The sequence below is a fragment of the Vidua chalybeata genome, chromosome 27 (genome assembly GCF_026979565.1).
Source record: "Vidua chalybeata isolate OUT-0048 chromosome 27, bVidCha1 merged haplotype, whole genome shotgun sequence".
In the NCBI taxonomy this organism is placed as follows: Eukaryota; Metazoa; Chordata; class Aves; order Passeriformes; family Viduidae; genus Vidua; species Vidua chalybeata.
This window is the reverse complement of record NC_071556.1, coordinates 3,968,524-3,983,935: the sequence shown is the minus strand read 5'-3', so window position 1 is coordinate 3,983,935 and position 15,412 is coordinate 3,968,524. Positions and strand designations below refer to the sequence as shown.

Here is a 15,412-nt window from a genome sequence, read left to right as displayed (position 1 = left end):
AAAGACTCGGGAAGGGGAGTGACAGCAGCAAAAACCCAACCGAGGATCCGCTGCTATTCTGGGAATTCCCAGGGCGGGCACAGACTCCAAGCTCAGCTCGGCGTAATTGAGTGCAAAAGCTCCCGGGGGCCTGGGGCTGGCCAGGGGTCCCCGCTGTGTCCCCACACCTGCAGGGATGGGGACCCCCAAACCTCACCTGCAGGTATGGGGACCCCCAAACCTCACCTGCAGGGATGGGGACCCCCAAACCTCCCCGGGCGGCGCCGTCCGAGGCCTCGTCCCGTCCCGGCCCCGGGGGCTGCCCGGGAGCGGCGGGGATGGGGATCGATGGTCCCCTGGTCACTGCTGTCCCCCCGAGCCCAAACATCCCCGACCCCAAATATCCCCCTGGTCACCGCTGTCCCCTGATCCCCAATATCCCCCTGGTCCCCACTATCCCCCCAATTCCCACTGTCCCCCTGATCCCCAATATCCCCCCGGTCCCAAATATTTCCCTGATCCCCAACATTCCCCAATTCCCGCTGTCCCCCCGATCCCCAGTATCCCCTTGGGGTCCCCAACATTCCCCAATTCCCGCTGTCCCCCCGATCCCCAATATCCCCCTGGGGTCCCCAACATTCCCCAATTCCCACTGTCCCCCTGATCCCCAATATCCCCTTGGGGTCCCCAACATTCCCCAATTCCCGCTGTCCCCCCGATCCCCAATACCCCCTTGGGCTCCCCAACATTCCCCAATTCCCGCTGTCCCCCCGATCCCCAATATCCCCTTGGGGTCCCCAACATTGCCCCAATTCCCGCTGTCCCCCCGATCCCCAATATCCCCCTGGGGTCCCCAACATTCCCCAATTCCCGCTGTCCCCCCGATCCCCAATATCCCCCTGGGGTCCCCGGTATCCCCCCGGCCCCGCCATGCCCCGCCCGGCCGCGCGGGGGCGCTCGCGCTCGCCGCTCCCCCATTGGCGCAGCGCGGCCGCAGCGCCCCCGCCCCGCGCTGTGCGGCTCCTCACGTCCTCACGGCCCCGCCCCGCGCCCGACGGGCACCGCGCGCCGCCAATCAGAGCCCGCCCGGCGCACGCCTCACCCAATGGCGGCTGGGGGCGGGCCGCCGGCAGCGGAAGGCCGCGTGCGATTGGCGGAAAGCGCCTGAGCGACGGGAGCGCTCCCCGCTGCCCCGCCCGTCGGCGGGCGGGCCGCCTCTCCGCCCCACCGGCCAATCAGCGCCCGCGCTCGCCTTGTTATTCGGCGATCGGCCTCGCCACTGGCCGGACCCGCCGTCCGTCCCCGGCGGCGCGGCCAATGGGCGCGAGGGCGGCGCCGCGCTCGGCCAATGGGCGCGGCGGGGAGGCGGGCGCAGGTGGTGGCCGCGGGGCGCTGCGCTCGCCTGGGCGCCCCCCCCCTTCGCTGCGCCCCCCGCGCCGCCGAGGGCCCCGCGCGCAGGTACGGCCGGACCGCGCCCCCGCCCCGCACCGGCCCCGGCCCCGGCCCCAGCCCCGGCCCCGGCGGGCCCCGCCGCCCCCGCGCTGCGCCCCCCGCGGCGCCGGGCCCGCCGCCGCCGCTCCCGGCCCCGGCCCCGTCCCCGCCGCTCCCGGCGCGGCCCCGGCGCTGCCGCTCCCTTCCGGGCCCGCGGCCCCCGCGCGGCCTCCCCCGCGGGCCGGCTCGGACGGGCCCGCGCCCCGGCCCCGCCGCGCTTTGTGTGGGTGGCAGCCCGGCCGGCGGCGGCCCCGGCGGGCCCCGCTCCCCCTGAGCCCGGGGTGCCGGCGGGGACTCGGGCCCCAGGCGTGGATCAATGGCGATCCCGGGGGTTCGGCTCGGGGCCCTGGGTTGGGGGCGAGCAGAAGCTGCCGCTGGCTCCGTGATTCGGTGCGGGCGCTCCGTGCTGGGAAAGCCGGGGGCTGGAAGGTGACAGCGGCGCGGGGTTTGGCTGTTTCATCTCTGCTTTCCCCCTCCGGGGACTGTCAAAGTCTGGGGCCGAGCCGAAGCTCTTCCCTTCCCGTTCCTGTTTCTCTGAATTCCTGCGTTACTCCTTCACGTGTGCGGGACCCCGGCACGGCCCCGGTGTCCCCGGGCCGGGGGGAGCGGGGACAGCCCCCAGACCCTTGGGGGCTGCGGGATTTGTGTGTCCGGGCACGCTTTGGTGACTTCCCCGGCTTCCAGCTGCCCTTGTTCGCAGCAGCAGAGAAGATGGAGGGGATGCGCTGGAAGGGGAACTCTTCAGGAAAACCATCCTGAGGGTCTGCAGAGGGGCCAGGGACAGGAGCCCAGCACGGGCTGGAGCTGTGCCAGAGCTTGGCACGGAGCTCAGGGAAAGGTTCTTCCCCCCGAGGGTGCTGGCACTGCCCAGGCTCCCCAGGGAATGGTCCCGACCCTGTCAGAGCTCCAGGGATGCTCAGGGTGGGATTGTTGGGGGTCTGTGCAGGGCCGGGGGCTGCACTGGATTCTCCTGTGGGTCCCTCCCAGTTCAGGACGTTCTGGGATTCACCCAAAGGTGGTTCTTGGCTTTCCTGGAGCTCTTGCTTTTGAAGCTGTTCAGGAGCCAGGGGTGTTGCAGCTTTGGACCCCTTTGTATTGAAGAATGGAGTCAGCAGTAAGGTTCAGGTTCATCCGTGCTCCCTCTGCTTGGTAATGGAGCTGCTGCAGGGGCTGGGCTGCTGCTGGGACAGCAGATTTGTGCTCTGGAACTCGTTTGTGCTGGGCCAGTTTAAACCTGTGCTATATCAACCATGACCCTCCCAAAACTAAGTTTCCTTTAACCAAAAAGCGTTAATTTTAAGGAGCTCTGTCCATCTGAAACCTGATAGCATTTCACCCACAACATTGCTTCTTTCCTGGGATCTTTTGCTTTTTTCTCATCACTTTCCTTTTCCTGTTTCACTGAAATTCACAGAGTCAGGGAAACCTTAAGCCTAGAATCATAAACTTACAGTTACATTTCAGCAATTACATCAAGTAACTGTTGGAGCACCCAGTAATTGCTCCGTGACAGCAAGTTCCCATTTCTTGGGCTTCTCTGTAACAAGAGAAGAAGTTGGGGCAGGTTGACCAACTCCTGCAGTGCCTGAAGGAATCCTGAAGGAATCCTGAAGGAATCCTGAAGGAATCCACGGCTGTTTCTGTCTCATGAGAGGCAGGAGTTCCTCCCATGCAAAGGAGATGTAGGTGGATATAAAGTGATTCCTTGTTCCAGAGTTGATATTCATGGATGAAACATTCACTGGAGCATCTTTTGACAGGAAAATTCTGTCTAACGCTCTGTGGTGGATTATTCTTTCTCCTTTTTATGCTGATTGGAAAGAGATAATTCCCTTGACTGGTCCAGTGGGACCAGAATATCTATGGTCCTATATTTAAACATGATGTATGAAATATGTGATATATACACAAAAGGATGTAAAATGTATTTATATACATATAAAATATATAGAAGGAGTCAGTTTTGCCAGTAAGTCAGAACATTTTGGTAAAGACCCAAAGTACACAAGTGTCACGTTCCAAGTTTGGCTTTAGGGTGAACGTGGGCTTTTATAAATAAAACCTCACACACATGAAAGGTTTCAGCAGCTTTTGATGGGAAGTCAAGAGCAAAATTCACGTTCAGGGAGAATCCCACCAATTTCCTGTAGCTAATCCTGGCCATTGGTCATGGGAAGTGCTCACCTGTTACCCTGAGCTGTGGGGACAGTGCTGCTCTCACTGGGAACTGTTCTCAAACCCTGTCATGCACCAGAGAAGGATTTAGCAGATAAAGTGGGAGTTCCACAGCTCTGCAGGTGTTTTAGATCACCCAAAATACAGACAGCTCCTGAAAACTCAGAGCTATTTCCATATAAAAGGTCATAAGAAATTTGATGTACGTTGGGAAAACCAGTTGGGCCAGCCCTGCTGGAAGGGCACGGGAGCTCTGTGGGGATTTTGCATTTAAGCAGGGTTATGTTTTATTTCCTCCTGGGATGTCCAGCTGCACTACAGCAAACAGTGTCAGCATCAGGAGGCTCTGATTCACCTTGCAAGTTTAAATCTCATTTTTGAGAGCAGGCAATCCACCTGAGAGCAGAAATAATCGTTGTGAGCTGCAGGCTGAGCCACCCAGGCAGCAGGGAGGGAAAGCTCTTGGCAGTCAGGAGAAACTTGGTGTTCCTTAATTAATTCTGGGCAGTCAGGAGGACTTGGGACTGTTGGATTTCCCCTTCCCTGACTCATCCAGAGCTCAGGGTGTGCTGTGGGGAAGGGTTTGCAGAGCCTGTGCTGCTCCACGCTCCTTCACTGGAGCATCTGTTAATAGCAAAGATGGATGACAGCTAAATATGTCACCACAAGTGAGGGATTTGCTTAATGGATTTGGATGCCACTGGGATCCTCCCGGGCTGCACAGGGCGCTGCTGGAAATAATTATTTGTCATCTGGTGAAGAATTCAAGAGGGTTTGTCCGTTTGCAGTAGCAACTGAAATCCTGGAGTACTGCAAAATGCTGGCAGGAATCCTGTCATTTCACACAGGTTGGGGGTTATTAATGACTTATCACTGTGGGATGAGGAAGGTGTTTTTCCATTTTCAGTGTTCTCCACTAAACTGATCGTTGCTTAATAAGATTTTCTCTTTTTAACCTTTGTTCTGGACCAAATATGTTCTGTCTTGTCACAACTTAGGGATAGAGCCATTTGCTACCATGGCTTAATTAAGGTACTTATTTTCATTTATATTTTCATAGGGTAAATCACTCTCCTTTATAGATGAGGCAGTTCCTCAGTCAAGCTCTTACTGGATTACACAGCAGAACACATTTGTATTCTGCCCTTCCTTGTGTGTGCCTCACTCATGGCAGGAGTAACCTGAAGCTTCATTATTTTTATGTTTTATGAGGCTCATGAACAAGCCACGGTGCCCAGATCCTTAGAGAATACAGGATTGTCCTTGTGTTCCTAAAGCTGTTAGAAAACCTGCTTTTGAAAATGGCCCAAAAAGTGAATGCTGGAAGTGGGTGGGGGCTTAAGGTGATTTCTGAGGTTTTCTGATATTCCTCCACAATTTTGGATACACCCCAGGGCAATGGAGAGGCCTTTGGTGAGGTTTTGGTGCAGATAAGAAGTTTTTATGAAGTTTCCCATATTTGATCTCAGTTCTGTTGGCAGAACAAGCAGCACAGCTTTGCCTGGGAGGGGTGAGTCAAGTTTGGAGCTGCAGCTTCCAGAGAGACCTGGATAAAACAGAGCTGGGAGAGATTCAAATTGTCTCGTTTCACCTTGAAGCTCTGGGTTTAATTCAGGCTTTAAATTGTCACTCCTCGAGGTGGCTGAAAGGTGTGAAATGGCTGCGAGCTGGGAGAAGCCCAGGGGGGGCTGAGGTTCCTGGGGGTACCTGGGGGTTACCTGGGCAGGTGAGCCAGGGAGGGGCTGGGGTTTTTTAGGGTGTACCTGGGCAGGTGAGCCAGAGAGGGAGGGGCTGAGGTTCCTGGGGGTACCTGGCCAGGTGAGCCAGAGAAGGGCTGAGGTTCCTGGGGGTACCTGGCCAGGTGAGCCAGGGAGGGGCTGAGGTTCCTGGGGTACCTGGCCAGGTGAGCCAGAGAAGGGACTGAGATTCTTGGGGGTACCTGGCCAGGTGAGCCAGGGAGGGGCTGAGGTGCCTGGGGGTACCTGGCCAGGTGAGCCAGAGAGGGGCTGAGGTTCCTGGGGTACCTGGCCAGGTGAGCCAGAGAGGGGCTGAGGTTCCTGGGGTACCTGGCCAGGTGAGCCGTGGTTCTGCAGGGCCGTGCCAGGCTCGCTGCTCCTCTGCCCGAGCTCTGGGATGTGCTGGCAGCTGGAACTGGGTCAGTGTGTCACACCCAGCCCGGGCATTGCCTCGGGCACAAAACCAGCCCAGGGCTTCCTTTTGTATGGGCAGGGTGGTTAAAAACGCCTCCGACAGCCCCATTTGTTGAGGGTTTTTGTTCTAAAAACCTAAAGGAGCTTAGAGAAGTAGAGCAAGTTGCTGAGAGCTCCAGGCTTTTTGTTCTGGCAGGGTTGTGGAAGGAAAACTGGGAATTAGTCCTTATTAAGGTGTTATCTGATGCAGGAATCACCTTTTGGGCAAAGCACTGCAGTAATCGAGGTTCCTGCTTGTTTTGCAAGGTTCCTGACGTCCTTTCCTGTAAGAATAAGAGATTGTGGATGCTTTATTTTAACATTTGCAGTGCTGCTGCCTTGGATTGAGGTGCCATGGGCTAAAACTTGGAATTCCTGTTCAGATTCAACAGCTCAGTCCATATGAAGTGCCTTTTATAATACTTAAGTTGTGTTTGAAAGACTCCTGAAGCCTTGCAGTGAATCCAGTGAAGATAAGAAAATGCAGCAGAGATAACTCGTGCCATGCAGCAAACAGAGGCTCCTGCAGTCCTTGGAAAGGCTGTGCCTCAGCAGTGGTTTGTGAACTGATTTGTGTGGGTTTATGAGTTTATCTCGTCTGTTCAGTCAAACTTTTGAGTTTTTGAGGTTCTGATCTAGCTTTAGTCAGAAATGACCATTGCATGTTAACTACCTTGCCTCAGGCAATAATGGACTGTTTTAAAGTCATCCAGATTTATTGCTCTTAAATGTAACCACTTTTTTCTTCCCCTTTTAAATCCTGTTTGTGACTAAATAATTTTGTTGTTAGAAAAATGTGTGAGTAACTGTGCACTTCTACAGCAAAGAGGGTGTTTTGGGGGAAAATTTTATTTTCCTTAATGAGCTACATATGCTGCTTGATTTCAAGTACAGGAGGATCTGGAATTGTGGAGGAGTCTTGTGGAGTGTAAAAATTAATAGAAAATAACTCTCAATTTGTCAGATCCCAGGCACTGTAGATCTTCATCCTGTGCTGGATGGGAATGTTGTCTCTGTTCCTCTTTCCCAAATATTTCCTCTGTTGTGTTTACTTAGCCTGTATGGAGGATATACAAAACTCAAAGCAATTTGAATGTTAAAAATGTAATGGATTGAATCTATAAATATTTTTTGGGGGAAAGGTGTTAGTTTAAATCCTTGCTGTAATTGTACAGTTGTTTAAAACTGGGCAGAGCAACAGCAAACTTCAAACTTAAAAATTTACATTTTGTTTGTCTAAATGCTGGAATCTGATTCTTGGGAATAGAGGGGAAGGAAGGAAACTTGTCTCAGATATCCTTACCATTCTAATTTTAATATAAATATATATAGATTTTAGTAGTCTATTTTATACACAGACTTGATGTCTTGCAAAAGTTTGTCTTTGGTTCTGCAAAGAAACTTTGGATAGAGCCTGATCAGTGAGAATGGATGGAAATCAGAGTAATTTGTTGGCTTAGAGAGAAAGGAAGTAGATGGAAATAGAAGAATCTGTCCTTTGTGTTCCAGCCTAATTCATCTAAAAATGCCATTTCAGATAAACACATGAGGTTTCCATTAATATTTGTGTGCAGGACTTAATAGTTAAATAATGAGTTAAGAGCAAGTTTAAAGGAGTTTCTCATGAGCAGGGTTCTCATTATTGTTGGGGAAATGCCTCAAATACTGAGTGAGGCAGGAAAAGTTAATCCAGGCCCGCTTGAAATCTGCATTTTGTTGGTGTCATTTTGTGTCACATATCTGACGCTGAGAGGCTCTGCCCCATTTCCCTGCAAGTGCCCAGCCCTGGCAGAACCATCCCAGCTCATCCCCTGGCACAGCAGAGGGACAGACAGCCACGAGCTCTGCCCCATGCAGACTGGGAGATTTCCTCCTGCTCCCAAGCTGGAGCTTTGTTTATCCCCCGGAATTCCGCTGTGGGGTTCTGCTCCCTCAGCAGGGCGTGGTGCCCGTGCCAGTCTGTGCCCACCTCCTGTGAGCCACCCTCTGCTCGGGGCTGGCAGCAGCTTGCAGGGCTGGCAGCATTTCCATTTGTCTTTTTAGCCCTTTCCAGCGCAGCCCCAGGGAAACCCTGGGGGTGTTGCTGGGTCAGGAGTGGGTTTGTTCTGGTTGGTGCTGTCACGGGGTAGCAGCATCCTCATCACCTGGGCACAGCTTTGCCCTGAGACCTGCTGTCTTCTCCAAAGGTCTCTGCAGGAACTCGTGTTCTGGTCTGTGGAGAAACCGAGCGTTAACTTTGTTTGGCAAGATCAGAAGTGGTTTTTTTTTTGTGGTGTTGCTGTGCCCTCAGTGCTGCCAGCACCAGTTTGCTGTCGCTGGCACTGGGGACAGGATGGGCCCCAGTGCTGCTGCCTAAAGCCACGTTTGTTCCCACAACAGGCACTGCTTTAAGTCAAAGTCACCCCTGGCTCGTGGCATTATCGACTCTAATGAGATCAATAGTGGGGCAGCAGCAGGAACTGCTCAGAAATCCCAAACCTTTTCCTGGAGGAAGGATGCCCAGTCCTGGCAGTCCTGTAGCAAGCTTGAGTCATTGATCTCAGCTGGGCATCTTGGACTTTTTCTGTGCTGTACAAAGGTTTCAGTCAACAGGTGCAGGATTTCAGTCACAGAAGTGTCTTGGTTCACAGCAGTTTTGGAAGGGAAAAGTCTCATGTAAAAGTCATTGAAATTAAAACTCAGTTCTTTGTGTGCACTGAGATTGTCCCTCTGGAGACACGTTTTTGTGCTTCCTCACAATGGTTGAAAATTAGAACATTTTCATAATATTTCAGGTTGTTACTCTCTTACAAAGAAACAGAATGTATCCAGCTGAGAAAAATACCTTCACTCTTCTTTTCAGGAGCTAACGGGGGCTCTGACTACGGAATCCTCCTTCTCAGTATTGAGAGAAGGGTTTGTTCCCATCTGGCCCTCACCCGCAGCCCTGCCAGGCTGAAAGGGGCTCTCAGTGTTCTCAGAATAGTCAGATTCTGCTCTGCAACCTTCCAGTGATGCTGGGAGCTCGTTAGGACACTGGCTAATTGGGGCCATCTGCTGAAAATCCCAGATAAAGCTGCAGCCCTGTCCTGCTGCCTTGTCCTGTGTGATCCCAGGAGCTGGGACAGAGCTGACCATGAATCCTGGGACAGAGGTGACCATAAATCCTGGGACAGAGGTGACCACGAGTGCTGGCACTGCTTTCCCAAAACACATCACTGCTGCCACGTGGGAAGCACTTGGGGAAGAAATTCTCTTCTCCCCAAGCTTTTCCTGTGGCCTGGGTGTTCCCAGCTCCTTGGGGTTGGTGGGGCAAGCTCCCACATCTCACTGAGGTCATGGACCTCATTCTCCCTTCCCATGAGCTCTGTGGCCATTTTGTTGTAATAGCTTAATTAGTTTGATTAGCTAAAAGTACATTTTCTAGGGTAGGTGTTGAAATGTTCTTTAGGTAGGACTGTACATGGAAAAATCTTGTGCTTTGCTGTCTCTGGACTAAAGAATTCCAGAGTGCCAGGTGATGCCGCTTGTATTGAGGCGGTAGACCTTTTAATTAATTAATTAAGCTTTGCAGGAAGTAATTTTATCCTTTAATTAATTGATTAAGCTTTGCATGAAGTAGCTTTTGATCTCCCTTCCTTACTGGAGCATGTATTTTCACTCTTTGCTCTGAGTTTATTAACTAAAAATTGGAATTTTGTGAGAGAATCTTGAGGGAAAGATGAGATAAAGCCTGGCTTTGCCTGTTTGTTTTCCCCCTGGTTGTGGGTAAAGCTGCAAATCCTGGGAAGCCTCTCTGGAGCAGATGGTGCTGGCAGGGCTCCTCCTGAGGACGGAATTCGGGCGCCGCTCCCGAGCCAGCTCCTCCCAGGATCCTGGCGGGGCTCCCCGCTCCCCTCGGCCCCGTGGCATTTCCAGACCCTGCTCAAAAATAGCCCCAGTATTCCCGGGGAGGTTGTGTCAGGGTTTGGGATGGTTTCTGTCCCTGTCCCACTTCCCCAGCAGCCCCTTTCCCTCCAGCTCAGCCCCGTTTTCCTTGGATCAGCGCTGGCCTTTGGGGATTGGAGCAAACCTCTGGCAGATGGGTCCCCACAGCTCCCGTGGCTCATCCCAGGGATTTCCTGCTTGTATTCCTCCAAAACATTTGTGTAGGAAAGCCTTCCCAAGGGCACGGATCAATCTGCTGCTTCTCCTCACGTGCTGGCCCTGAAACAGAAGTTTTTGTTCTCAAAAGGCAATTTTTGTTCCTCGTTTGGCAAGGTTGGGGATCTCCTTGGGCAGGGCCACCCTGAAGATGGAGGGGTTGGTTAAATGGCCCTTTTGTTTCCAAACTGCAACAATTTCTGTTGGAAATGGGAAGTATCTTGGGGTGAAAGGGGTGAAATGGTATTTTTTTCCCTCAATTGGTTTTGCTCTGGGATTTCCTGCAATACTGGGATTCATAATTTGATTTTATTCTGGACTGGGCTCTGCATCTCTGGCTCCTGGCTTGGGAGGGGCTTTTCTGCCTATGAGAAGCTGTGATTTTATGCATAAAATTCCTTTAAATACTCCTTGGGGAAGGACGTGAGACTTGCAGATCCCTGTTTTGAAACACATTTGCATAAAAGTTCCCGTGTAAAATTCGAATGTTTTTTGGCTTCTAAAATTTCGCTCAAAACTGTTCACGTGCCTGTGAAATGAAAAGTTTTCATTTTCAGTTAAAATGAAACCTTGGTGCCCTGGGTGTGGAATCTGCCCACTTTAGTGTGTGAAGCTGGTTTTAATTCCAGGAGCTGGGAGCACTGGCTGTGTCAGGAGTGAGTTCTCACCCATTCAAACACAGATCTGGGAGTATTCCCTGCTTTATTTTCTGTTTTTCTAACACTACGAGTACTTCCAGGAGCATCTGCAATACTTCTTGGCTGCTTTGAAATCAGTTTAAAGGCACTTTAAATGCTTTTTTATTCCATGTAAAAGTCTGGCAGGAGCTGTTTTCCTGCAGTTCATCCTCCACAGCCCAGCACTGCCATCTCGTGAGCGCTCGGGGTGTGGAGCTGCTGTAGCTCCTCACATGGAGAACTTCCCCATGGGGATATTTGCAGCTGAAACGCCGCTAAACCCTTTTATTTCCCTTACAGATTTCCAGCATATCCTTAAAAAAGTCTATTTTAAAAATTGTGATTTCATCCTGAATGGTTTGAGAGTTTGTTTTGGATGTTTTGGAGTTGTGCTTCTGTATTTCTAGTGAGGCTTGCTTGACATTTCATTCTATTTCTGTACATTGCAAATACAAAGCGTAATGAAGCTACATTAAAAAAAAAACAAAAAAGCAACCCTTAATTTTGTAATTTTTAATGTAGTCTAGCACATGAAAAAACCCCAAAATTGGGGAAAGCTGTTGGGTTTGAACCTAAACAGAAAATGGTGAAGCATTTTGGTGGAAAACTTGCGGGGTGGCAAGTTTTACACACTGACAAAGCTGAGGGTGGTGAGAAGCTGTTATTTTTGTGACACCATCCTGATGAGGCACCACTTTCTGTGGTGAACTGGGGGCAGATGTTAAGCCCCTGGTCTATATTTAGCCCCTGTCCGAGCTCTCGGGTGATCCTGGTATCAGGAGTTCCTGACTAAGTGGATTTTTGGTTGGAAGCTCCTCATGTCCACGTTAGAGGGTAGTTCTTACAAATTCCCCGTTGCGGGAGTAGAGGGAGGAAATGAAAAATCTCTCCGGGCTTTCTGTGGAACTCCTTAGAGCTGGGAGTTAAACCCCAAAGGTTTTAACCAGTATCTTTTCCTGCCCCTTTCCTTCCTGTGTCCCTCTGTGTCCCCTCTGCAGGACTGGAACTATGGGGTCGGAAAACCCGAGCCCGCAGAACCCTGGCTGCAAGATCATGACCTTCCGGCCCTCGCTGGAGGAGTTCCGCGACTTCGGGAGGTTCATCGCCTTCATGGAGTCCCAGGGAGCCCACCGGGCAGGGCTGGCCAAGGTGAGGGGCTGGCCAAGGTTGAGGGGCTGGCCGACGTGAGGGGCTGGTTGAGGTTGAGGGGCTGGCCCAGGTTGAGGGGCTGATTGAGGTGAGGGGCTGATCGAGGTTGAGGGGGCTGGTTGAGGTTGAGGGGCTGATTGAGGTGAGGGGCTGATCGAGGTTGAGGGGCTGATCGAGGTGAGGGGCTGGCCAAGGTGAGGGGCTGATCGAGGTGAGGGGCTGGCCAAGGTGAGGGGCTGATCGAGGTGAGGGGCTGGCTGAGGTGAGGGGCTGGCCAAGGTGAGGGACTGGCCCAGGTTGAGGGGCTGGCCCAGGTTGAGGGGCTGGTTGAGGTTGAGGGGCTGATTGAGGTTGAGGGGCTGGTTGAGGGTGAGGGGCTGGCCGAGGGTGAGGGGCTGGCCGAGGTTGAGGGGCTAGTTGAGGTGAGGAGCTGGCCGAGGGTGAGGGGCTGGTTGAGGGTGAGGGGCTGGCCGAGGTTGAGGAGCTGGTTGAGGTGAGGGGCTAGCCAAGGGCAAGGGCTGCTCAGGGCAGGGCCAGCCAAGATGAGAAGCTGGCTGAGGTGAGGGTGGCTTGGGGCAGGGCTGGCTGAGGTGAGGAGCCGACCTGGCCAAGGTGAGGGGCTGGCCGAGGGCAAGGGCTGCTCAGGGCAGGGCTGGCCGAGGTAAGGAGTTGACCAAGGTGAGGAGCTGGCCGAGGTGAGGAGTTGGCCAAGGTGAGGGCTGCTCAGGGCAGGGCTGGCCAAGGTGAGGAGCTGGCTGAGGTGAGGAGTTGGCCAAGGTGAGGAGTTGGCCAAGGTGAGGAGTTGGCCAAGGTGAGGGCTGCTCGGGGCAGGGCTGGCCAAGGTGAGGAGCTGGCTGAGGTGAGGGCTCCTCAGGAGGTGGAGCTGCCTTCTGAGGGCCCGAGATCTTGTTTGTGTTCATGGAGCTGAGCACAGTGTGTTTTTTGCAACACTGTACCTGGAATCTCTGGTTTGGTTATGGAGAGAGGAAAGGAGAGGAGCTACAGGGCTTTTGTAGAGCCATGGAATGTCCTGAGTTGGGAAGGACCCACAGGATCATCCAGTCCAGCTTCTGGCCCTGCACAGATACCCCAACAATCCCATCTTGTGCATCCCTGAGAGCTCCTGGAGCTCTGGCAGCCTTGGGGCTGGGAGCCTGGGCAGTGCCCAGCACCCTCTGGTTATGAGAACTTTTCATGTGAAGCTTCTAAATTCCAGTACCTGACAGGGAACTGCTTGGAAAACTCCAAGATGAAGTGATTAGAAAGGGTATTTCTGTGGCCATGTCAGCACAGGCTGATGAGATCATTTGTTCTGACAAGGACTTGTTAGGAGTGGTGTTTAGCTGGCCTTAATAAAGCACAGTGGAGAAATAAAGCTGTTAAGCATGAAATAATTCTGATTTCTTCTAAAACACAGGTCAATTACTGGGTTTATTGCTGCTCTAAAGAGAGCTGGCTATTGATGAAGAGCTCTGTGTGGAATGTTTCCTTGTCCACTCAAGTGTACAAGCAATTACCTTCCAGGACTCTGCTAGGGAGATTATTTTAATAGAGCTTGTTGGTGACTTCCAGATATTGTAAAAAAATGACTTTACTTGTAGGATTAATCTGAGCATTCCAGGTCAGTTTTGTGTCTCTTGCAGCTGCAGTTCAGAGCCCTGTAAGGGAAGTCGAGCCCATGGTGCCCACCAGAACCCACAGCTCCAGCGTCCGTAACAATTCCATATTTTTTGTTGTCCCCGTTGCAGGTGATCCCCCCCAAGGAGTGGAAGCCACGGCGGACGTACGATGACATTGATGACATGGTGATCCCAGCCCCCATCCAGCAGGTGGTCACGGGCCAGTCAGGGCTCTTCACCCAGTACAACATCCAGAAGAAGCCCATGACCGTGGGCGAGTACCGGCGCCTGGCCAACAGCGAGAAGTGCGTGGCTGGAGGGGCTTCAGAGTGGGGATGGGGCAGCTCCTGGGAAGCTTTTCTTTCCAGAAACTAGCTGACAAGAAAATGCAGCCATGTGAAATGTGAAGTGTTTGGGGGCAAACTGCTTTTCCTTGAGTCTCAGACAAGTTTGTGACTTGGTGGGTTTTGGTGTATCTCAGATCTTTTTCTGGGAGTTGGCATAGAAGGATTGTTCAAGGTCAGTGTTTGGCTGAGAATATTCCTGAAAAGAATGGCTTGGACCAAAAAATGATCTCTTGGCTGTTCTGGAGAAGGTGTTCCATGGAAATTCAAATACTTTGGGGTGCTTGGGCTGAGACTGGTGACACAAGTGTCTTCCAGAGTGCCTGGGGACTCTGCAGGGCACTTGAGTCAGCTGGGATGTGCCAACTGCTGTCTCATCCTGCTTCCAGAGTCTGGAGTTCTCCAGAGAGAACTCTGGAGGACCCTGGGTTTTAATCAGCACTGAGTTTATGCAGTCAAGGCTTTAAGCTGAAGGAGGGTGGGTTTAGATGGGATATTGGGCAGGAATTGTTCCCTGGGAGGGTGGGCAGGCCTGGCACAGGGTGCCCAGAGCAGCTGTGGCTGCCCCTGGATCCCTGGCAGTGCCCAAGGCCAGGCTGGAGCAGCCTGGGACAGTGGAAGGAGTCCCTGCCCATGGCAGGGGTGGAACTGGGTGGGATTTAAGGTCCCTTCCAAGCCAAGCCATTCCAGGATAATCAGCTTTGGAATTTTCCTGCCACCTGAGAGCTGTGGGGTAACCTCACCTTGGGATGGGGATGTGATGCTGCACATCCTGTCACTCAGCCTGCCCAGAGAGGTTTGTGCAGCGGTGGAAAAGGCAGAAATTCTGTGAATTAAAGGTGAAATGCACCCTCAGCACCTGCTGTGCTGGCTGCTCTCAGGACTCCTGACATCCCTGTGTTCCCTGGCAGGTACTGCACCCCTCGCCACCAGGATTTTGAGGACCTGGAGCGCAAGTACTGGAAGAATCTCACCTTTGTGTCTCCCATTTATGGGGCTGATATCAGTGGCTCCCTGTACGATGCAGTAAGTGCACTGCTTCTCCTTTATTTCTTTCAGACACAGACACTGACTTCCTTTTTGCACTTTTCTTATTATGGAGCAGTAATTCAGAATTTCATTGATGTAGCCACCCTAAAAAAAACCCAATGCCTTTGGTTTTTCCCCCTCATTACAAAAGTGGGACTAAACCTCCCCTGAGATTCAGGATACTAGTCAGTGGAAGCTGTGAAAAGCTGACTTTTAGTAGAAAAATGAGGAAAAGTGTGATTTAAACAAATTCTTTTGCAGACTGTGGCAAAAAAATTGTCTGTGCCTAGGGTTTTGTTTCTTTCTTAAGGGAATAAAATGGAGATTTCTGCTGAAGCTCCTTAAAAAGCCAGAAAAAAGCAGCATTTCAGGGAAATGGTGCTTCATCAAAAATATTTTTTGATTCTTAACATAAATAATTTGCATTTGGATTTTAAATTATTTACATTTGGATTTTAGATTATTTGCATTTGGATTTTTTCCTTGTAGGCAGCTCCACTAGGATACAATGCACCTGCACACTGAATTATTTTACAATTCAAATTGTTTAATCTTTTCCATGGTAAAATTTCATCCTCTGCTTCAAGTAATTCTGTAAATGATAAAGGTTTCTCTCTTGTTACTCTTTTTAGGCAGAT

The 15,412-nt window shown here is 52.0% G+C and overlaps 1 protein-coding gene across 5 annotated transcripts in view; it reads left to right on the top strand.

Moving 5' to 3' along the window:
- The first annotated feature begins 1,395 nt into the window (after positions 1-1,395).
- Positions 1,396-15,412, top strand: part of KDM4B (lysine demethylase 4B) — a 75,378-nt gene continuing 61,361 nt past the window's right edge. For 3 of the 5 annotated variants that reach the window (XM_053965798.1, XM_053965797.1, XM_053965796.1), the window contains exons 1-4: positions 1,780-1,899; positions 11,632-11,782; positions 13,531-13,706; positions 14,657-14,771. In XM_053965798.1, coding sequence (XP_053821773.1) covers positions 1,787-1,899; positions 11,632-11,782; positions 13,531-13,706; positions 14,657-14,771 — 555 coding nt within the window. In that variant the 5' untranslated portion in view covers positions 1,780-1,786. Of the gene's footprint in view, positions 1,438-1,764; positions 1,900-11,631; positions 11,783-13,530; positions 13,707-14,656; positions 14,772-15,412 lie in introns of those variants that run through there. The other 2 variants (XM_053965799.1, XM_053965800.1) reach the window with 2 other exon arrangements.